The 25920-nt window shown below is 25.4% G+C and overlaps 3 protein-coding genes across 5 annotated transcripts; 1 reads left to right on the plus strand and 2 right to left on the minus strand.

Moving 5' to 3' along the window:
- Positions 1–905: 905 nt before the first annotated feature.
- LOC113551388 (Bardet-Biedl syndrome 2 protein homolog) lies at positions 906–21977 on the plus strand. The gene is made up of 13 exons (XM_026953615.1): positions 906–1022; positions 2051–2236; positions 14779–14967; positions 17406–17588; positions 17826–18048; positions 18137–18279; positions 18427–18474; positions 18557–18742; positions 19878–20036; positions 20098–20319; positions 20386–20552; positions 20615–20763; positions 21792–21977. The coding sequence occupies exons 1-13, from the start codon at positions 906–908 to the stop codon at positions 21890–21892; spliced, it is 2073 nt and encodes a 690-aa protein (XP_026809416.1). The 3' UTR covers positions 21893–21977.
- Positions 6093–11516, minus strand: LOC113551396 (uridine 5'-monophosphate synthase). Of its 3 annotated transcripts, none has more exons than XM_026953626.1 (7): positions 11115–11516; positions 10205–10474; positions 9075–9197; positions 8300–8402; positions 7173–7458; positions 6867–7084; positions 6093–6619 (listed from the first exon to the last, which is right to left on the minus strand). In XM_026953626.1, exons 1-7 carry the CDS (start codon positions 11253–11255, stop codon positions 6324–6326), a joined length of 1437 nt encoding a protein of 478 aa, XP_026809427.1. In that variant the 5' UTR covers positions 11256–11516; the 3' UTR covers positions 6093–6323. The 3 variants fall into 3 exon arrangements, with proteins under 3 accessions (XP_026809427.1, XP_026809444.1, XP_026809436.1); XM_026953643.1 differs by having other exon boundaries at positions 11174–11514; XM_026953635.1 differs by lacking the exon at positions 11115–11516 and adding an exon at positions 10545–10634.
- On the minus strand, positions 21959–23954 carry LOC113551416. Its single transcript, XM_026953655.1, has 2 exons — positions 23837–23954; positions 21959–22340 (listed from the first exon to the last, which is right to left on the minus strand). The coding sequence occupies exons 1-2, from the start codon at positions 23871–23873 to the stop codon at positions 22093–22095; spliced, it is 285 nt and encodes a 94-aa protein (XP_026809456.1). The 5' UTR covers positions 23874–23954; the 3' UTR covers positions 21959–22092.
- Between the last annotated feature and the right edge of the window lie 1966 nt (positions 23955–25920).

Below are 25920 nucleotides of genomic sequence, written 5' to 3' on the forward strand. Positions count from 1 at the left end.
ATAATTCATTAAAATATGTAAAGAAAATTTAAAAAATCATAAAAGACACTGCACGCGTATATGCATGCGTAAAATCACAAATTTTGGAAGGATATAACTCCAAAATAATGATTTAGGCAAATTCGTTTTTACACCCTCATCATTGAAATACCTATACTTATGTTTCGATAAAAAAAATTTAAAAAAATCGCGTGATAGCTTAACTGCTAAACTGCATTTATGCTCTTATATTTTTTAATTGAATGCTGATAAATTTCTTCTAACCCGAATCATTTAAACATAAAATTGATTCTACAATATTTTCTAATATTTTTTTTTTACAAGTAAATAAATATCAATAGGCAATATACAAAGAAGGAATAATTAAAGTCAATAAATCAAACAGCATGGACAATGCTGCATGGTATTTTGATCGAAAAAAATTAATCTATATTTAGTACTTAAATTCGCATGTTCTAAGACAGTTAATTAGATAAAAAAAAAATAGTGCACTTATTAAAAAAATTGCTCTTAATGCAAATACGAGTACAATGTTAATTTATAATTATGTAAATCAGATGCTGATATTTTATTGAAACATGTTTAAATTAAATTAAATTGTATTCATTACCTATATTAAGAGGCCGCATGGTAGCGAAAAATCGACCGTAAAAATATACTTTCGTACTTTCATATTTTAGGTATGTAGCACGGTTATCTACACACAATAATAACCGTGGTATGTAGTAATGTAATACCTATGTATGACTCTATTTCGTAGTAGTTAGTCATTATAGTTACTATGGTTTCCAATTTTATATACAAATCAAAAATACAAGACGTACCTAATATAACTCCAAATTATTTTAATTAATATTTATAATATATATTTAAGACTTGTTTATAGTATTTTATTGTAATGTAAAATGGCTATACCTTTGTTTTCATTACAGTTAAGACATAGTATAATACCACATTTGGTTACAATAGGAAAATATGACGGATCACATCATTGTTTGACAGCAGCAACATCTGAAAATAAGGCAAGTTTTCTAAATATATAAATATTTAGATATATACATTATATACCCATAGTGAAATGAAAATGTTTGCCATAAACCGCACAATTTTGATTTTGACCCTAAAAAGGTCAATAGACAAAAACTGCCAGCTTATCGGTCATTTTATAAAAAATTACCGCACATTTAGAGTGCGTTAAAACCGCACACTATTTTTAGTGAAAATAGTGAAAAGATAAGATTATAAGATAAGTACTATACAATAGACAAGTCTTTAGTTGCCAATAAGTTGCCAATTTAGTTTTAGAAGCATATGTTTCAATTTCGGGAAAAATGTTACATGACGGATCATCGTATAAAGTTTTTAAAAAACATCGGCAGTCAGTTTCAGTCAATAAAACTTAGAAAGTTTTTATTTTTTTTTAAATTAATATTTTACATTTTTGACTATATAAATTTTTAGTTTCACATTGTTTTAAATTAATATTTTAAATTTTCGATGAAAAAAATTTGTTGAAATATTCAAATATGAGAATAATGAAAATAAATAATTAATTATACATATACATATGCGTTTTTTGTTTATCGATCTTTTTGGGGTCGAAATCATAACTGTATGGTTTTTGGATACAACAATTATTTAAATTGTGTGAGTTTAACCTATTAAATCTGTGCGGTTTTAACCTACCAAAAGTGTGAGATTTAGTCCTGTATTTTATCAAAAGTGTGCGGTTTTTGGTGTCAATGGGTAAATATGTCTGCAAGGCGCCCTTGATCCTAGACTAATGAGTATCCACATAATTACAGTTCTATTTTATTTTTACGTTACGTCTAGTAGTTTGAGGTGGACTTTATATTTTTATACATTTTAACTTATTGATTAACATATAATATGTTTAATTTTTATAAAAAAAATTCAAACACCCAATAGTCAGTAATTAAATACAATTTTACACATTCAATTCTTAGGTTAACTATGTTAATATAATATCATAAATATTTTTAAATAGTAAAAAGTAGCAATAGCAAACAAATAAATTATTATGTTATAGATTTTAATACATAGTCCACACAGGCCAGAAAAGGACATATCTTATTTAAACATCAATCAAAAAATTACAGCCTTACTGGCAGGAAAAGCAATTCCTAACGATGAAAAGGATATACTTATAGTAGGAACAGTTGGCAGTATATTGGCCTATAATGTAGATCTTAACAGTGATTTATTTTTTAAAGAGGTGAGTAAAAATCTTAGCATCAAAATGACAAAATGCTTAATTTACAATTACTAACTTGGACTGTTAAAATACATAAAAGCCACAAATATTAATGGTATATTATAACTTATAAGTTATAACTATATAAGAATATAAGTAAATATTGTTTGTATATATGTAATGAACATACTAGTAAAATATATTTCTTACCATATATACATAAATTACTATAGGACATAGCCACATAGGTACTAGGTAGTAATATAAATTTGAAGAAAAAGAAGATATTATAGGAGGGGCGATTGCCCCATTGACCCCCCCTCTTCTGAGGACGCTCTTGCACAGGATGCAAAGTATTATAATAAATAATAATATTAAACTGATGAGCGGGACTCTTTCGCCCAAGAATATTATAGCAATTTTTGACCGGCTTTTATAACTCTCCAAAATATATTGTATATTTGTACATTTGTAAGTATTTTTCATTTGTTAGTTTAGGTATATAAATATAGTATTAAGAATAAAAAAAAATAAAATCGTAGATTTGTGTTAAAAATATTATAAATTCAAAAAAAAATTATATTCATAATAATTAAATGCTATTGATTTAATAAATTTATACCGACAACCGACTAATCGTTTGTGTTTTAAATTGTTGTATTTTTTATTTGTCATACTTTATAAAAATTTAGTCATAAAGTGCTATAATATTCTTGGAAAATAAAGTAAAGTAGTTTAAAAATATTTGGACGAAAAGAGACGTGAACAAAAAGCGAAAGGTCTTTTTTTGGGCGAACAATCTTGCTTGAAATTAATAACTCGTGAAAAAATGTTATATATAATTATATTCTCAATTATAAAAATGTGAGGAATGGGGGTATCGCTCCACTGTACAGTAGGTTTCAAGTGAGCCACTATGATACTGATGGATATATTAAATTTTAATTGAACACTACATTGCATCGTATGTTGGTATACAAAAACGATTCTGAGCGGAAATAGTCTATCCTCTATCCAAGGTAACGGTATAGAAATTATTTTCTAATATATTTTCTATAGGCGATAGCCTATATCACTAAGTATATTTCATGTTGTGTTTTTGATATTGCTATCAGTCGTTTATTTTACTTTTAGTAATACAGAACCACTAGAACTAGTCTTGTGATGTATTTGAGGTACATTGTACATGTATTTAAATACTTTTTCTTAAAAGTATTTGAAATGTATTTTAAATACTTTCTGAATGGATGTATTTGTATCTGTATTTAAATACAATTTTAAAAGTATCTTTTACAAGACTGTACAAAACATTGAATTAACCAGTGCTCGAATTGGGAAAAATTAAGTAGAGGAGCTCAATAATGCTCAATCCAACAATTTTAAAACTATACGTTCTAATAAGTGCACAATTACTTAATACAGACCCGTGGGGCTCTTTACCAACCATACTTATATTTTAAACACCACTTTTCACCTACACCGATATTTAAATTCCAAGTACAATATATTTTGATAGTAATAACCATCATATCCTACATGTTAACAGAAAGTAAAAAAAATAATAATCAATATATGCATTGTTTTGCACCAATTAATTTAGGTATTCAATTTAATATTAAACAGATGAAAAAATTAATAATTATTGTTTTTGATATTAAAAATCGTAAAATTAGTTTTATTGAAATCCATATTTTAATAACAATTTTTTGAACATAAGTTTGTGCCGTCCCTCCGTTCCAGTGCAAAAATATAGATTGGGTACGTAAAAAAAAATAGTTAAGAGGAGTTCCGTCCTTCTGTGCAGTCCCCTAATTCGAACACTGGAATTAACAATTAAGTTTGTTGAAAACGTCATTGTGTGTATGATATATAATAATTTACGAAAAAATTTAAGTCCTCGCAAACATTTTTTTAAACTATGACAATATAATTAGTATTTAAAAAGCAGTATCATAACTATCATTGACTGGTGAATACAGCTTGATAAAATAAGACTGCTTAAAAAACTGTATTGCAAATAGATGTAAGAGCCGATCCAAATGTATTGTGCAACTCAAGATGCCACAGTAGCCAAGCCTGCACAAATAAATAATTGTAATAATTAATAATAATATAAATGAGTGTACCTTTCTAATAATATTAGTATATTATACTAGTAGCATTTGGTAGTAATTAATAAAGTACCTAATAAACTTATAAATTATAATATTTATTATCACATAGGTAATTGGTAAACATTTTTGGACTTTTAACAACACTGGTTGTTTATATCCTAAGATTTATCAAATCGTACTTATAAAAGTCCGAACTACAAAAAGGTTTGATTTAACTATTTAGCAGTGTTAGGAAGGAGCGCATTTTTTTCAAATATTGGAACAAGAAATGGAAAAGAGTTTCTATTTTTGAGGAATTCGAACAAAAATGTTCGCCACTCAAAATATGAAAAAAAAATATTTTTTAAAATATAATATTATTTAGTGTTGATAATTTGGCATCACTTCGTCAGTTATTAATAAATTGCTACAAAATTCTTCATTTCCAATTTTTAGGATAGGAAATAAATAAAATTTATAAAAATTGATTGATTTATCATTGCTATGACCTATCCCTTATGAAATATAGTCTATAACTTATTTACTTATATATATATATATATATATATATATACATGTATAATATTATATTGATTATTATGATAATTTGACGATAAGTTATAGGCCATAACTTATTTTATCTATTTAACTCCTGTTTCTGCCACTTTCTGTTAGCTTTTCCTTACGTATTTATTAACTATTGTTAGTGAGAAAATTTCAAATGCCGATACCTTCAATGATGAATCTAGGTTCAATTAACTACTATCAGAAAAAGTATTGAAAATAAAAATTAGTCGATTATTTCTGGTTAAAAAGTTGTTTACAAAAAAAATACCATCGACAAGCACTCCAATCGTATAAAAAAAAGGATTGGCAAGTGGCTATCGCTCTGCTATATAGTAGAGGTAGAAAGTAAGTCCATATAATGGATGTGTTAAATTTGAATGCAATACATTACAGTTATTTGAAGAAAAAGTTATGGAGAACATTGTGCTAGGTTTTTTAACCTTAGTTATAAATCAAAAAATGTTATGAATTTTCAACTTCAAAATTCCTTGCAAATTTTCGCGATTTTGACAATTCCATAAACATTTGAAATTTAAATGCTTATTAACAAAAATTGTGATTAACGATTTTTGATTTTTTTTTTACTACGATAAGTGTAACTTATAATAAACATTGTATTAAATTTTAAACATTTTTTGGATTGCCATTTTTTTTTTTGTATTTCAAAAAATCAAAAATTTTAATTGCTTAAAAAATTCAAAATATTTTGAAAATATAATCGTAAATATACAACATTAATACAAACATTTTATGAAAATTTTCAAGTATTTACATATTCATTTTTGAGTTACAACTTACAACAAAATAAAAAAATTGATTTTGTCAAATACTGATTTTTAAAGTTAAATGAATATAAACTTTCCCTACACTGCTATTTTGTGTACCTATTAGGTTGTACCAAAATCAATCAGTAAATGTTCGGATTTTGGACATTAACTAACTACAGTGATATAAAATTCTAGGTTTTACTGGTATTTGTTTTGTACTTTTGGCATTACGTATACATCATACACACACAAAAATACATTGTAGAATTAATACATTCATTGTTCCACATGAAATCTGAAAGCAATGAGTTGATAACTTTCTTGTTTGTATTATTTCTTATTTTCTAAATGGTATATAAAAAAATAAAGTTAGATTAAATAATAAATAATATTTATTACTTCATAAAATAAATGTTAGTTATTAATATAATTAAAAAAATACAATTTGGCAAATATGATTAGGTATTTATTCAATAAACAATAATATGCATATATGTAATACCATAACTAACATTTAATATTTTAGTAGCTAACAATGAAATTATAAGCAATACAAATCAATACCTAATATAGAATTGTAAAAATACGGGTAGCAAAAATAGCTGTATACATTTATGAAAAATTAATCAAATTAATGATATTAATCAATTAAAAACTTGATATAATTGTTATATAGAATAATTAAGAACTTGATACACGTTCTAAATAAGTATTCCACAATAATTCTTTGTATACTTTGGCTGCTTCAGCAGGATTGTCATCTTGATAAATACCTCTTCCTACTACTGCAATATCTGCTCCTTTAGTTAAAATTATATCACTAGGACTTTGATATTGTTGGCCAAGATTATCATTGGAATTTTTAATATTTACACCGGGTGTAAGTTGAAGTAGACTAGGTGATGAAATAACATCATATGATTGGCACACAAGACCAGCCACAATATCTTTATACTCTTCAGCTATCTTCACAGTCTCTACAAATGTTTATTGGTTAATAATTTAAAAATCAAAATTCATTGGTAAATTAAATTATCTTTATTAACCCAGAGTCAGCTAGAATGGTTCACTCATATTTCTACTTTAAAGCAGTTGAAACAAATTACCTAACTGCTGGTAAATTTGTGTTTTATACAATATATATAATATATTTTTAGCTACATATTACTACAATTTTTTTGATAGTTCATTAAGCCAGTGCCTAATTTACCCTTATTAACTTACCTTTAATGTATTGTTCTGATATTAAATTTCCATTGCAACTTAATTCGGCAACAATAAACAAACCTCGGCTATCTAATAAGTCTGCATCTTCATTTATCACTTCACGAATGCCTTTTAACATCATTCCACCAGAAACACTATGTACTGTTACTAGATCTGCCCAATGTACTAATTTTTTGTATTGCAATTTAACAGTATTACCAATATCTGCCATTTTTCTGTAAAATATCATAAAAATTATTCAATAGTAATATTTTACTTATATACGTTACTGTATTATGTACTTAAAACTATCATTATAATCACCTATCTTCCATAATAAGGAAGTTGTACTGTTTGGCTAAGAGTTGTAAAGTATTGATAGTAGCATCTGTGACACCACTAATTGCATCAATATGAGTTTTTAAAATACAAATGTGCGGTGCTATTTTTTCAGCAATGTCTAAGAGTTTGTCAGCAGTATCAACATCAACAGCTACACATAAGTTACTTTTCTTTTCAATGCTTAACTTAAAGATTTTTTGAGCTATTTTAGAAGTTTCTGATAATTTAGCTCTTTCTTTAAATTCTAGTTTTATTCTCAATGGTTTTTCTAAAAAAATATAATTATAATAAAGTGTTAAATAATTACTATAAAATTAGAAAAGTTAAAAATACCAGCAATATAATAGGTTAGGAGAGATTTTTAAAAAGTTTAATTAAACAACGTTTCTAAATTTTTTGGAATTTATCTTGATAAATTAATGAAACAATTCATTGCTTAATGTTAAAATTATCATAAAATAAAAAACAAATATTGCACATCAGTTGAATATGTTATCTATGTAACAATATATATAATATATTATTTAGTACTTTTTTAGTTGTCTACCATATAAGATTTATGTAGTCGAGTTTAAGAGGACTCTACACTCACATGTATTATATCCGTCTTACAAACATACAATATAATAAATTTGAGTTCAGTAGAACCAACTATGCATTGTTAGCTTTAATATTAGAGAGAATTGACCAATTACACAATTCACTTTAATATTGAAGCTAACAACCAAAAATCAATTTTATTGAACACAAATTTGCTATGATGTATGTAAGATGCAAGACAAAACATGTGGATATAAAATCCTCTAAGTCAACCAAACTTTATAAAATAAATTATTTTTTCAATAACTATTGTTCAATATAATATAATATATACATAAGGTCTTATTTTTTCTTCATATACTAAGTTTTAATAAATAGTAGTATGATAGTACTATTCAAACCTATAATTATTTATTATCTTTTATTCATACATTACAAATAATAGACAAAAAATTCAGGTCCACCAAATCTCAATATTTATCATACAAAAACCATGGAATTTAAAATAGAAATATTTGTAGATAACATATTAACCAGTGTCCAACTCCAAGTATTAATTCAATTATTACCACATTCTTTTACATGTTGAATTTGATTATTTATAACATAATCTAAAACACTTTGATATACTTCATCGCTTATTTTTCCTCCTTCTTTAAGTACTGTTACAATCTAAAAACAAGTTAAAAATTATAACTTATTAGATATTGATTTTTTTTAAAGAACTTATTTCTACTTATATGCACTTATTTACACAATTTTAAAGGTAAATTTTGTTATATATAATTCAAGCTATCAAACCTCAAATATTCAAATATTTTAATTAACATTTTAAAGTAATCTGTTTTTATCTTTAATCAAAATATATCATAGCATGAATTAGTAATACTAATATATATATAAATAACTGAACCAGTCTTCTCTCATGTGTTAAATAATTGATTCGTCTATAAATTGTTTTTTTTTTACTATAGTTAAACTTTTTAAAGCCTAGCCACATAATATATAATATTTTTTATAATTTAATTTAATTTATGATATTTATAACTAAAATGACAAATAAAATGAAATTAAAAATAATATGAGTGATTTACTCATAGACTTATTTGGGGTATATCCTTGTGAAAAAAAAAATATATTAAGTTATAACATGCTAAAAACCGTAACGTTTAAATATAAACCCCCTCTCCTTCTCACAGAAAAAAAAATAAAAATCTGGTAATGTGGTAACACTCAGAAGAGTATTTCGAACACCTCTGCGAAAAAAGTTAAATAGTGTTGTTGCAAAATTGGAACATAAAAGTGCCTGTTTTTCTTTTATATATAAAAGAATATAAAATTTACTTCTGTAATGTTGAACAAACTTTTGATCTTTAGTCCTCTTTTACTTAAACATTGCATTCCTCCTTGTTGCCTATCTACTAAAACAATAACATTTGATACATTTAAATTGCTTTTCTCCAAATCCTAAAAAAAAAATACAAAACTATTTTAGTTTATTAAGTGTCAAGTATTAAATAACAGTGAACTATATCATAAATGTAATTTAATATTAAAATTGTACATTACTTAAAATAAATAAGATACTTTTTGTTATTGCATCACTATTGTACCAAATTAAATTTTTCAATCTGCCACTGGGTATCAGGGTGTGATTGTCAATTGTACTTTTATATTTTTTATATATTGTAGCAAAACTTTCAAATAATAATAAATAATAGTAATAAATTGTTTATAATAAGAATTACATAGTTAATAATAAGATGTAAAAAAATAAAAGCCAGTATTAAATGTTGCAGGAAATAACTAAGTAAAATAAATTGTTATCAATATTATAAAACATGTTAGAAAGTACAGTAGAACCTCGATTATCCGTGTTCGCGATTAACCATGCTCACTTTTCCGAAAATTTAAAAATATGTATGGACTGTAGATATATTATGTAAAACATTATTGTATATATTTCTAATTATAATTAAATAAAAAATTTCAAAATTTCATTATTATAAAATTGTACCAATGTATTTCTAATTATAATTTAAAAAAAATTACATTATTATAAAAAGTCTCAATTAACTGTGTGACTCCCTCCCCACTATTACCCCGGATAATCGAGATTTCACTTATGTAATATAGTAATATCTTTTAATTACAATTAAATATAATTTGGTGACAAACTAACAACTAACTTACATAATTAATAAAATACAATTTCAAATTATGATAAGTATTTAACTTTCACTAATAAATAAATCATAATATACTAGACTAACCTACACATAAAATATCATAAAGAAATATCGATCATCAATATCAAAATTTAAGATTTTACATTAAAGACTGCTAAAAATAAGGTTTCCTGCAGGTGGGATGATCAATTTTATATGGGTTGGTAGTAGGGCAATAACAAACAAATACTATAAATAAAATATAATGTTAATTAAGACATTTCAATTAGAGACTACAATACTCACAATTACAGTTTCTAATATACTAGCACCACTTGTAATTACATCTTCAATGACAATTACATCGTCACCACAAGAATATTCACCATCAATTAATTTTTTTGTACCATAAGTTTTCTGTTCTTTTCTGCGAATTAACATTGGTAAATTGGTATCTATAGATACTACAGTAGCTATAGGTAAAGCTGTATAAGGCACACCACATAGACGCACTTGATTTTTAGAGTCTGCATTATTTTCGAGAACAGTAGTTGATACTAGTGAACAAACTTGTTTCTAGAAAAATGTTGTAGAAAATTACTAAGGAGATACTAGTTTACCTGATGGTATTATCATCGATACAAACATGTAAAATACAAAATTTGCATTCAACAGAATAGCAGAATCAATTTTATGTTGTATTCTCTTCAGAAAGAAAATATCTTGTGACCTAACAAAAATTAGTTTCTCTGTGCATCCTCGAGCGATACCCTACCATAGTGAAATTGGTCATGATAGCAGGGCAGCACATGAGGACGTGCAGAATCATTATGTTCTCTCGGTGGACAAAGAATAATTTTAATTTCGGTGTGAAATGACCAATTATTAAATCTAAAGGTATGATTATGTTCAGATATTTTTTATTCGGATTTTTCTAAATTTTAATTTTTAAGCTTGTTATTAGCATTAATAAATTGGAATATTTTATGTATTCATAAATCATGTAAAATTAGAAATATAATAAGTACCAAAATACAAAGACAGATAATGTTCGTACATTTAAGTTTGTTAATTAATCAATTGGTTATTAATTTTAATATTATAGCTAAACCACGGTATTGGTTACTTCTAAATGCAAATTTGCTTGATTGTTTATAAGACAGAAATACAATATCCGTGTATAGCGTTGTCTTAAACAAAAATTGGTTAAACTTACTAGAATTTTTGGGTACGACACAATGATTCTTAAATCCAAATAATATTTCGACAATTCACCTGATTTTAATTTAAATGTGCCAAATTTCAATGCGTTTATATCATAGAGATTAATAATTATAGAACGACGATCGATATCCATGTTTCAACTTAAAAATTTAAAAATCAGTTTTTAATTGAAAAAAAATTTCAACTTGAAAAACAAACACGTGTTGCATAGACTACGGAGTAGTGAGCAGTGTACACTGCCAGTGTATTCTCTATAGGCAATAGGCCTAAACACAAAAGCGTCAAGGCATCACACACATCAATACATAATGATTGCAGAAAAAAAAACCGGTCCAATGATTTAAAAACAAATAGCAATAGGTATTAGGTAGTTACACTTCACGATACCTTACAAGACCTTGGCATTTAAGACTTTAGATAACACTATCAAAAGATAAAGCATAAGTGATACAAAGTATAGATTAAATTATAATTTATAATATACGATGATGCGCTACGAAATTTTCAATTATTTAATAATGATTTTTAATATTAGGATACTTAAATTAACATAATTTTTGTTTTAAATGAATGTAAGCATCTAAGTTACTAAGGACTAAAATAATTTTTTAGAGATATTTTTGATATAATTTTACTATTTTAAACGTATTTTAAAATGAAAATAATTATCTATCAAGACATACGTTGTGTTTTAAAGTAATAAAGTGCAAACACATTATTAAATCTTTGATGAAAGCCGAAAACAGTAAACTGAGCCTCGAGTCCCTTGCTGCTGAGCGCTAAAGTAAAAATGGGACGCATTGGACGCAACAAAATTTAGAATTTTCCGATTAATCCGAAACGTCCAAAATATAGCTGACGGCTAAATCCACAAATGCACTGCAAAGTGTATGGGAATTTATCTCATAGATGGCATTGTTTCACTATAATTTCATTATTTTCATTTTTGCAAAAAATTTAATAACTTTTTCCAATAAAAAATAAATGGCAAATAGGCAATAAGTAATAACTTATATAATTAATTATAATCTAACTATCTAAGATAAATTAAATATTTCTTTAAATATTTATTACTTTAAGCTTCGTCATTCATTATCATTTACAGACGGATTTACATTTTAGTATTTTACACAATTGCCGCTGCTAGACAAGTTTTATTTTGCAACCCCATTAAATCTATCAATGAGAAAACATATTTTTAAGTACTTATTTTATTATTATCAATAGTAATCGATTATGTTCATTAACTGTTCTAATCAAGAAAATAGTATACCAATTAAATATTTAAATATAATTATTGTATAGTTATAAATTAGGTTCCTTAAACAAACTAATGTATTCAATCAAATTTAAATCATATTATTTAAAAAAAAAAACAATAGCAAATAATCAAATTTAAAAATTCGAACTTATTATTATTATATATACATATTATATTATTATAGCAAAAAAAGCTGTTTCATTTGTTTGCGCCTTACTTATATTTCTGCAGAAGTTTGAATTATGTTTCTTGTGTTATTTCATTTTAAATCGAAAAAATTGGACATTTATTGTTGTGTATTATAAAATTAAAAAGAAATATTAATTAAATTAATAAGAATATGTTATGTTTAAATATTAAACATTTTTATTCGCCATCGTTCAGAGTAATCTTACCCTACGGCCTACATTACAAAATCTAAAAAAAACCTAGTATTCTCAATAAAATATTAGCCTTTGACGCCATAGGTGGGCATGGACCAATTGCACCTAACACAATTTTTGTTTAGTCAGTACACCAATTGGCAATTACACTCCTTATATTTTAAGGTCAGTGTACCAATTGCGCTCCTTATAGTTTAGGAAAAATACCTATACCAATTGCGTTTGTATAACACATAAGTACTAAAAATTAAAATACTTGAAAATTAAAACTTATTTATTGATCAATCGATTACTGGTTAAAGTGACTGGGTATAATACATTTAATAAGAATATCGGGAATTTTATGAAACAAATTATTATGTAATGTAACTGGTATTTAATTTTGAATAATTGACGATCAAAAGATAACTTGTAAAATGCGAAAAAAAAATATTTATTAATTTCTATTATATTATGTATTAATACTCACAAAAAAATTGCAGGTTAGTGTTTTCATTTATTATATAATAATTATTATAAATAAGTCGGTGACACTGCAGTGTTTCTATATCTTGCGTGTTGAATATAAAACTTAATATAATGCAAATTAACTGTTATGTAGTTTTTATACAATACAATATTTACTATATTTTAATTTATATAATTTTGAAAATTATGACAATGGTTATAAAATTAGTATCCGTTGAGTTAGTTAAGGTCTTTATTAGTTGAATAATGATTCTAATATTATTATATAAACTATAAAATGTATAATCCCTACAGTGATTGAAATTTGAAAGGTTAATTAATCGTAAATCCTTCACCAACATAATATTTGTGATTTTACTCAAAAATGCATTTTATAAAATGAAACAAGTTTATTGTTAAATGTGTAAAGGTATCTTTTAGTTTATGTAATTAAATTTCTTGTAATCAAATTACTTACATCTTATATGATGCTTGACGCTCATTTTACCGTGACCAAATTACGTATATTATATAGGTAATATATTATTTAATATAATATGTTTTAATGCGAAATTTGTGAAAGTCTTTCTTGGCCAATGGTGTTTCTTGTAAATATTTTAAGGCGACGAAGAGATGAAAACAAACGTTCACTTGAAGCAGAACTCATTGGAATAGAAAGAAAAATTGTATAAATAATGTAAATATTGTCAAATGAGCCAATCAAATCTTTTTCCAAGTACAAAGCTAAATAGCCAAATTATGGGCTTCAACATTTTCAGCAATATTAGTTGAAGAACACTTTTCCCAAATAGTATTAATTTCAAGGCCGTATCTGTGGGGGGTTCAAAAGGGTTTCAATATCTATATTAAAAAAAAATGTTGGACCCCCTAAAATTTTTTTCAGTTACGGTCTTGTAGGTGTTACTAACTTCTAAAATATTTTCATCCCTGTGGTTTTTAGTACTTAAACAATTTTGAAAAAAGTTAAGTATTTTTAAATTGTTTTCTGGAAATTTTGTTTTTAATCATGATTTATAATTATATCTAACACAGGAAAATAAATATTAATTTCGAAATATGATGCAACGTTTCTCGAAATTAATGTTTCACCAGTGCCTAATCTTGAAGGTATTGATGTATTGATTTTATTCTTGGAATTATGGGTGGTGAAATAGATTCTTTGGAAGCTAGTTGAACTGTTTCCGTTCAATTTTGATCGAAACTATCTCATTACTGAGAAGAGATTGTAGTTCCAAAAGAGCTAGTAGCTGCTATATTAATATTGAAATAGTAGAGAAGTTTCAAGTTGACATATTTTTTTAAAAGTAGTGACAATAAGAGTTGATTAATTTAAAAACTAACTTTATTAACTTTAAACAAAATATAAACTCAAAGTTATATTATATATTATATTTTTAAGTTTTTTTTGGGGGGGGAGGCAGTTGCACCTCTTATCCCCTCAGTTAACGCTTATGAACTTAATTATATAGTAATTATGCATTATAATTTAATTAGGTATACCATAATATTGACCACTTTAATGTTACTATGTAATGGATTTCCAGATACCTGATGGTGTTACAGCAATTGCTATTGGCAAGCTTAATTTTATGAAAGATCCAGCAATTGTTATCGGTGGCAATTGTTCGATTCAAGCATTTGATTTCAAAGGTAATGAAATATTATGGACAGTAACTGGTGACAATGTCAGATCTATTATTGTTATGGATATAGACTTGGATGGATCGAACGAGGTTAATATAACATAATAACATATTTTCAATTTGTATTAGGATCATATTGATTAAATACTTAAATATTAAAACAAATGTAACATATATACTATGTACTATATACTACTATAATATTTACTATGCTTATATTTATTAAACCATAATTATATATCTTTAATATCCAATAAGCATATAGTATAGAATTGTATAAACATTTGTTGCAAATGTTGAGATGCATCTTACAAATATTTCTTTTTTACTGAAAGACACCTATAACTATTGGTTTATTTGAAAGTTAATTTGCATATTTTGAAACCAAATATTCTTTTATTTTATCATAGTCATATGGTACAAAATTAATTTTTTTGATTAGATTAAGTTAGGAAAATAGTACATTATAGACAAGGGATTTTTTAATACTTATCATTCGTAAATCAAAAAAGTAAAAGTAAATAAAGTTATATAACTTATGTATAGTATATAAAAATTCAAAATGTACAATAAACGTAAGTGAGTCAGTCATAATACTGATACAAACATGGGATTATAATTTTGACTGTTGACTTAATGTCATCATGAAAAAAAGTTGGATTGATATAATAAATTATATATATATGAAGAAAACGTTTTAAAGATAATATGGTACAAGGATATTTTAATATAGATATAGGTAGGCAGCGTATAGCGGAAAAGACTGGAAATGATACTTGCTTCTAGTTTTAATTTAAACGATTAGAGTGATTTTTGAGTGATAAATGATAGCGACTGGTTTTTTTAATCTGAAATATATATGTATATATTTAAATATTGTACATTAGTAAAAATCTAAATGTTTTGAATTGAAAAGTTTGAACTTTTAATGATAGATTGTTTTTTATGGATTATTCCAAACTTAGCTACCATACTATAAAATTATAAAACTAAAAAATATTGAAGTGGAAGTTAATAAATATTTATTGATTGTTGTGTATAATGAGTCTTGTAAAGTTGTAAACTTTGATAATAGATTTAAATTAATAATAGACGTGAAGTAAACTTTTATATTATTATGAGATTATGTGATTATTAGAGCTCGGATTTCGACGAATTGATTGCATCTTTTTTTTCTTTTAATTATAATTACTGATTATCTTTTTTTGTGTACACGTGAACACTCGCTAATGAATAGTTTTTATCAAAGGTAATGCTTGAATGTTTGATTGAAGTAAGATTTGGCCGGAATTTGTAAGCTATTTTGCGCAGGATAGAGCAGCCCACACATAGTACACTAGTCAGGCTGTAGTGATAGTTAAGACTTCAAATCGATATACAATATATATCTATAGTCTGTTCAGCGAAAGTACGCGCCGATTTTGCGCAACCCTCGCATCACCATGCCATCAAAACTGGTTCGCTTATGGCTGGGTATCATTGGGAAATGCGCAGAAAAACTGATTTTGGTCGGTCTGCGGTCTGCGGCGCGTTCTCTTGCTGAACAAAGTATATAGATGAGTAGTTGAAAGTATTATTTATTTATTTGTGAAATATCGTTTTTACTTTTTTGATCATTTATACGAAAAAAGTTCTTATTGTCTCAATATCTATTATTTTTGGACTTAAATAATTGTTTTTTTGTAGTTCCGATATTGAAAAAATAAAAACGATATTTCACAGCCAAAGTTCTCCTTTTTATGTAGTGAAAAATTTGTTTCTTATAGTTATGAGTGTTATGAATGTAGCTTTTTCAGCTATTTCCCGCGCCATGCCCCCAAAATATTTTAATTAATATTAAATATTAGATATTAATTGTTTTATTACTTACTCGTATAGCTTAAGATGCTTAAGTATTTATACATTTGACTTTTCCCCATCTCCGGATTATATTTCTGCAGACGCCTTTGATGCAAATCTTTTTTTTATAAAATATAAGGTTTATTATCTTTGGTTCGTGACGTTTATTAATAACTCGGAAACTATTATTCGCTTGAATATTAATCGCATATTCGCATCAACATTTTCATAAAGAAAATCATGCGTCTAACTATAGTAAAAAAGACTAGTTGTTATAAATTGAATTTGGATCACCACAAAACATTACAGGTGTAAACAAGCTAAATAGAATTTTTAAAATATGGTTTTAAGTAATCAGGTACGTATACAGGGGGGGTTCAACCTCTCCTCCCCAAAATATTTTCGATATTAACAAGAAAAAAATTGTTTTATTATGTTGTAGCACAATTTGTATTGCTAAATTTTGTAAACCCCCCACCGACATTTTTTTTTTTGTGTACGTGTCTGTAAGTAATGTACTTAAAAATGTAAGTAAAAGAATTTTTAAATTATAACATTTTTTTATCATAAAAAGGGGTGACATTTAGTTTGATTATATTTGTAACATTGCAATTTACAAAGTTAAACTTGATTATTTATTATTTGTATGTACAGTACATTAAAAAATAAATAAATTTGTTATGTTTCAGTTACTTGTAGGTTCTGACGATTATGAAATTAGGGAATTTAAAGATGATATAATTGTAAATGAAATATCTGAAACTTCGTCCATTTGTTCATTAATTAGTTTTTCGATTGGAAGATTTGCATATGCATTAGATAATGGAACTGTTGGTGTATACGATAAATTTCGACGTGTATGGAGAGTAAAGGTAAAAATAATTAATGTCTAGGTACCTAACATATTGTATATATTTTTTTATAGACAATACTACAACAGGCATTATTATATATTATATGGTTGACGGTTTGCAAATAATTTATATTAATAAATAAAATAATATGCTATGAAGACTTGTAGTTTTGTCTAAAAATGAATAAAATTAGTTGTAAATTTGGAATGATTAAAAAAAAAAAATCGTAATAATTGTAAATAAAATAATTTTTAGTCAAAAAGTTCAGTGAATTTCCTCGAAAAATATGATTTAGATGGAGATGGAAAAGAAGAATTAATAACTGGATGGTCAAATGGAAAAATAGATGCACGCAACTCTATAACTGGAGAAGTAATTTTCAGAGACGTGTTATCTAATAGCATTGCTGGTGTAGTTGTTGGAGATTATATAAGAGCTGGTAAATGCCAATTGATAGTAGTTTCGATCACTGGTGAAGGTATATGTTTAAAGTCTTAATAATTTAATGTATTATAATTTTATATTTATTTTCCTAGTCTAAATATTTAATTAACATGGTTTTCTAGTCCGAGGATACGATAATACTAGTTTAAAGGTAGAATCTGGAGTTCAAACAAATGTTATTCATGATCTTATGCAAAAGAGACAGATACTCATGTCAGAATTAAATAATTACATTAAGGCATCTAATGAAGGTCAGGGAATTCCAGTAAGATTGAGTTTTTGTCACGTTATTATTCTGTAGATATATAGAATTTTATATGAAATATGTATAAAATATATATTATCATAATATTTTATGTATTTAGTAATTTAAATTAATTTATATTATTATTATTGTGACATTGTTGTTAAGGGAGACACGCGGCTCATCACTGAAGTATCGGTTTCAGAAAAAACCATCGTATGTTAATCTTGATTTTTAATCTTATAGTTTCATACTTAATATAATTATCTCATTGCTCATCAGATATTTTTTTGCATAGGAACCGTGTGTATTACTTACGTTGTCAACTAACAATTCAATGATTTTAAAAGCAGTCACAGTATTTGCTGAAGGTATTTTTGAAGATGAAACCCATGTTATACATCCTGATAGACAATGTACTTCAACTGAATTGAAAATCGCATTATTACCTCCGAAAGATATACTTCTGGACATTCATATTCGAGTAAGTTCGTCTTATAAATTATATATAGTTAAAAAGTATTTAGTAAAAAAAAAAATCCTTCAGAATACCTTACTTTAGTTTTAAAAATAAACTTTCAACTAGAATGCTCCAAAATTCAGGTCATAAAATTTTAAAAAAATCTATGAAATATGTTAAATACTGGAATTATATATTAATATATTATTATTAAATATTAATGTAAAATCGCATTATTTATAGTATACACAGTAAAACATAGCTTCTTTAACATAGTTTGAATTAGGTACTATTATTAATTCAATATTAACATTTTCATGTTGATTTTTTTTTTAAATTGTATTCTCTAAATTAAAACTTTTTGCATACAACATTTTATGAATTATTTTTCTTTTGTAAATATTTTACGCGTCTGTACGCACGTGACACGTCATCCTAAATTAATAATATCTATTTGAATATATTTTACACAAAATACTCATAGATTGTTCATTGTTGATCAATCGTTAATCCATTTGTTTTTTGTAATATTAGTTGAGAATTTCCTTTTAGAAATATTAATATTGAAATTTGAAACATCATTTTGAGAAATTGTTAAAGAATACTTTGAAATATTACTAATTATTATACGAATTTCGGCAATAGTCGTGCAAATTCTTGCTAAATATCCACATTTTTAGAATTGCAAAAATAGCAATTTCTATTATAAGCACAATCGACGCAACGACTATGGTAAATAAAACCCGTTTTTTAACTATTAAAAATCCATAGATTATGTTAAAACTTACTAACCATAACTTAATAATTATGATGTTAAATCAATAATTTTTATTTAACTTTAACATTTGTATATTTTCCATGAAAAGTATAACGTTCCAAATTAAGAAAACTCGGTTCCAAATGGTTCCAAATAAGTTCCAAAATATTGGAGAAGATTTAAGATGGTTAGGATAAAGTGAGAGGTCTAACTTAACGCACGTTGTACCTATGAATTAGTTTTAGAACGATGAGTTTTTTATTTGATCATTATTATTTTTTTTTATGTGCGTGTATTTAATACTTTTTTAAGATCAATATAAGTAAATTAAAAAAATAATATTGTTTTAATTAATTAAAATTAATCAATTTTATTTTATTATTATAATTTAATTGTTTTTAGGCTTTTGTTGGATCAAGCGTGGATAATGATCAATTTCACGTTTTTGAACTTACCCGACAATTACCAAAATTTTCTATGTATCTATTAGTTCCTTATCCAGAAATTGAAGATGTACCCAAAAGTTTTGTCAAATTTCGTTTAGTTGAAAGGGTTCAAAGAGTAAGAATATATATATATAATTTTGTTTGTATTGCTAATAATTTTAATTTATTTTTACAAGCTAGATTTATGGCTAAGTCAAAATTTTATTGTACCCCAAAAAACTCCGGTTAAAACCAATAGTCAAGACTTTTGGAAAGTAGCAATAAGTTCATTAAGAGATTCTTCTCTTACATGTGTGGCATTTGAAAAAGAAGTGATATTTATATATTCAGTAAATATAAGCCTTACAGCTGATATTGTACAGACTCTAGCATCATATCTTAACCTTGATCAAATTGATGTAAGTTAGTATTAATATTACGATAGATATGTATATCTATTGCTTATCAATTATTTCTAAGTATAGTCTGTAGCAGAATTTCCCCAAGTTCTCGATGATTTATGGGAAAGTATACAAAGTGTTAAGACTCTCCAGCAGAATGCAGTTAAATTAAATGCTTCAATAGCCGATAGTTCAACTTTGTTGAAAAATCTCATTGTTCAAGCAGAAGACTTTCGGCTTTTAGACGACATGTAAGAAAGATGGTTTTTTATTCAACTAATTTCTTAAATTGTTTGAGGTTTTTTTTATTAAGGTCTAATATGGAAAAATGTCTAAACGATATATTTCATATCGATAAACAAATGATTCAAAATCATCAAGTTACATGTGAAAATCATGAACAATTGTTAATTACACTGAAGAAAATAAATAATATTATACAACATGCTTCTCGACTTAGAGGTTAGTGATAATTGATTAAAAAAAAATACATAGATGATTATATTGATTATTAGTATAAACAGTGTTCGATTTGGAAGGGGACGCAGGGAGATGGAGTACCCTAACTAATTTTTCAGAAATTTTAGCCTACCCCTACTTTTATTTTTAAAGGGAACACAGGGGACACTGCATCGTCTGCATCATTCTTAATTTTTATCAAAATGCATGCGACAACATCATAATAATTTTTCTTATAGATTTAATAATTATTAAGATATTTATTATTATTATTTAACTAATTATCTTAAATCATCACTACAAATTGTGCCACAAAATATTTGTTCCATATTATATTTGTTCTAACTACTATTGCATCTTAGAATATACGTTTTATGATAAATTATGGAACTATTTAAATAAATAGTTAAAATGAATTGTTTTTTATTTAATTAGTTTTGAGTTTGTTATAATATTAGTTACCTATAACTAAAATATACAATATAATATTTACAGTAATTTTTTTTTAGTTTGATTATTTATAAATATTTTTCATATGATTTAAAGAGGGGTATAATGTTTAACAAGTAACGGGGACGCTCTTTTTTTAAAAGTTAACAGAGTCCCCCTACTTTAATTTTGCCAAGTCGAGTACTGAGTATAAACACTATTAACAATGCATGTCAAGTATACTATTAATAAAGTTAGGTTAACATATTGTATACTTTAATAGGTACATCGGTTCTTACAAGCCTGTTTGTAATTTAAATATTTTTCTGATTCTCAGTTTCTTGAATTTCGTTATGATTGCACTTGTACAACTTTGAATATTAAATTAAGAGACAAGAATTCATGCAATCGATATAAAAATATCGAATCAATTTTACAATATTAAAGTTGTTCTTATCATCTATGTTTATTTATATAATATAAGTTATATGTCTATTTATTTAGTAATTACTTTTTACTACAATGTTTATAATATTGTCAAACATAATTATAAGTCAAATTAAAAGTTATAAATACAATTTTATTTTGTTTTGTTATTTTAGTAAATAATAACAGAACGGATATGATAACTTCTTATCGACAAGCTGTGGCATCAGAAAATATGACAATTTTAAAAAAACTAATAGAATCTGGAAATAAATAAGTGTTAATTTAATTTAAAACTAAAAAGTCTCGGAACATATACAATATCATCAAATATTTTTTTAATTACCTATTGTATTTTTTTTTTTTTTTGTATGATCATCTGTATTGATTTAACTATATTAAAATTACTATCTTCATATTATGTTAAAGTAAATATCTAAATTAAATAATACATTTTTAATTATTTTGTATCTGTTATTACAATTCTGTGTGTTGAGAAGGAAATTTTTTCTGTATGGCGAGGTATAAAGTTCGGAAAGAATATAATGCCATTGCTACAATTAAAACGAAACTAGTAACAAATACAGCTGACATAACAGTGTCACTGATAAGATTTTTTTTTTTCCCGATCTTTTGAAACGCAGAACTACATCCATCTCCAGACTTCTCTTTCAGACGAATCAAATCTCGCATCATTTTAATTTGTTCGATTTTCTCCTCAGCGCCTGAAAACAAAAATAATATTGACCATATTTGTGCTATAAATATAAATATTAATAAGTAAACTAAGAAAATATTTAATATCTAAAAAATTTGATTCACATGAGAATGATGATAGTGATGTAGTTTTAGTGCCATTGTTTTGGACGTTATAATTGCCTTATAACTTAGAAGAGTATAATTTATAAATAATGTAAGTACCTATTTGTATCTTAATAGTTTCAAGTGTTTCAACGCTGACCATTACAACTGTATATTGCAGTTGCGTAATTAGTGATAGTCGATAGGGTAGAAACTAGAAGAAGATCAAAATATCAAGACCATATGGCTAGGAGTGCTAGGATTTATTTTTTCGAGGTGAGGATGGGTAGTAGAAAAGTTTAGAAAATAAAGAAAAAGATCACCACAAGTATAACATCGTGTTAAATTTAAAAGCAATAAGACAATTAATAGATTCCATAAACCCTTAATCATACACATTGACATTACAGTCATTACACGCGCGATGTATTTTAATATGCACCAAATTGCCAATTGGTTTATATAGAAATCAATGTGGCAATTACTAATTTGGTATATAGGTACGTATAATGATACATACTGGTATTGTGTAATAGCTAGTAGATTATATATATATGTCACTGTTTCCAATAATTAAAATGTTCGTATGTAATATGAATAGAATACCGTTTTAAATTATTTAATTATTCTGAAAAAAAATTATTAAATAATTTTGGAATACGTTAAATTGTACTCGGAATAACTAAATTGTTAAATTTAACATTAAAATCTTTTCGTATTCCCCTGTTTGATATTTATTATTGATACTCCGTATCAGATATAGACAACCTTATAGAGATAGACAATATTTACCATTATTTGGTCCATTAGGATTAAATAAACAAAAATATAATTTTGGAATCACACATATATAAGGTGTATTTTTGCCGTTATAAGTGTATGTTAATAACAAACTAATCTATTTTAAGTAAAACTCTATAATAAACATTTGTAAAAATATATTGGATCTAGTATATACCTAGTACTACCTACCTATTATAGTTCGATCATTTTTAAAAATTCTAAATGTTTATAGATCTATGTCTAGCCCTCATATCTTCCAAACTCATTATCGTGAATTCGCGAACCTATTATGCTTAGCACTTTAGCAGACATAGATTCAAAACATATTTACAGAGGGGGGAGACAATGGATAAAAACAGACACAGTCGAAAAGCTATCGACAAGATTTTAGAATATGTTTTAGAAAAACATACAAAATTTAAATTTAATAACTGCGTTTAAAAAAAAAGGTAAGCATACTATTAATGGATCGTTATATTAATTTTTTGGAAACGTTAAGTGAAAAACACTCAAAATTATTAACATTATTACAACTCTATTGTATTTACTTAGATATATTAAAATAAAATTGAAGTACTTAAAACTTAAAAGTAATATTGTACCTATTTTATAAATTAAAATGATTTTTTTAACTTACTCATTCCATCGATGTCCAACGATGTCGTTTTTGACATTTTATTTTATAAAAAAAATATAAATATATTTTATTAAAACTCTTAAGTAGATAGTATGTACTCAACGAAAGTTAAATATATTGTACGTACGTATATTATTATTGATTTTTATTGCATATCCAGGGTTACCATAGTTACACTAGGGATGCTGGAAATTTATATAAAGACACACTGCATCCCTAAACTTGTTGATAATAGCGAAACGACAAACAATACAAACACATGTTTTCCCATTGCTATAATTTTATTTTATTGCAACAAACTAATTAAAATCGTCGTTTTTTGTTTAAACATCCAATTATAATAAAATTATAACTTCAAATATATACGTACTACATACATAAACAATTTGTTCTATAAAAAAAATAATGTCTAAAATAAAATATTGAAAGAATAATTTTTAAAGAACATAGAATTTAATTTCTAAGCACCATCTATAAGAATGTTATTTGAATTAACTATAAAAAAATTTTGAAATTTTTGTAAATTTGACGAATATTTTATTATTTTAGATTCTGAGTGGAGTGATGAATGAAAAAAGTATTGATTTTAAAGATGTTCGATATTCATCTACTCGTAAAAAATCATTATATCTCTTTAATTAATTGTTGATATTTGACTTTATTTCAAAAAAAAAATTAACAATAATATATAGTTGAATTGTTCATTATCATTTTCATATGATAAAATTTTCAATTTTTTTAAACTATTTTTAAGGTATAAATTTATTGGTTTTTTATTGGTTTTTTATTTTTTTTTCTATTAATGTCGATAAAAATTATTTGCCGAGTCAAAATTGTTGAAAATTTAATACAAAATTCCACAAAAGTTACTTTTATATTTATAAAAAAAAAAATAAAAAATATATAAGCACAATTTTTTTTTTATATGCATTTGAAGTTAGAATTTTGACAAATTTCGTCAAAATCACATAATATGCAAACTATTATCAAAACTTTTATTTTTGTATTAAGTTTTGAAAACTTTATTCAAGATTCTTCATAAGTAATTTATACCATTAAAAAACCCATAAAATCTAAAAAAATGTATGAAGATAATTTTTATAACTAACCGCAATATTAAAAGTAAAATGAATGACTAGTTATTAAATTAAAAAAAAAACATAAGATTTAACGTGTTTAGAAGTTACAAGTTGGTAATATATATGGTAATAATATATGTATAGTCTATATTATTGATTGACGACTGTTTCCGTTCAAAATAATTTTTCGTATACGATGTGATACATCATTGGATACAAATTTAACGTTCATGAACTTGACCCACTCGACACCAAACAAATGTTGTACCCATTTGACGGTTACGTACAATTCTCCGGTACCTGTTTCAAAAAATGTATCATATATTCCATTTGTAATTTTTTTTTCCCGTCCAAATGTATGCTTTTATATTCTTCTATAGTATTACTATTATCTAATAGTACTGCAGTTTTTATTATAACATTAGTCACCAATTCATCTATTTTTAAATTAACTATCCCGTAGTACAATGGTTTTACCGCTCCTCGCGTAAATGACACGTTTGCAAATAGAAAAGCTTTTATTAGACAGTTGCAAGGGGAAATGATTTTGTGGAAGGAATATTGGAATAAAGAAAAATAATGATATTCCTGATACAGCTCCACGGCTATAGATAGTATCTATAGCATCTTTTAAATTTTAGATAAATACTTATTATTTTAACATTTTATTAAGGTTAATTAATTTTTTTTAAATAAATATATAGCGTATTAATGAATATACAGTAAAATGGTGTCTATTACTCTATTACAGTTATTGTTCGTTATCTAGAAAGTCAATGAAGTTTTTTTTTTTAATAGATGATGACCTTTTTTTAGTTGATAACTAATAAATTGCCCCCCCCCCCGTTTAGGACCACTATAGGATAAAAATATTTAAAAATATAATTTTTTAATAAAACGTTGTTTTGAACTATGTAAAAACATGTTTTTAAAAACATAGCTACTTTTTGAAATAATAAGTGTTTTATGATAAAAGAATCATCTTGAATAAGTTTCGAGAAAATA

This window comes from Rhopalosiphum maidis, chromosome 1 (assembly GCF_003676215.2).
Source record: "Rhopalosiphum maidis isolate BTI-1 chromosome 1, ASM367621v3, whole genome shotgun sequence".
Lineage (NCBI taxonomy): Eukaryota > Metazoa > Arthropoda > Insecta > Hemiptera > Aphididae > Rhopalosiphum > Rhopalosiphum maidis.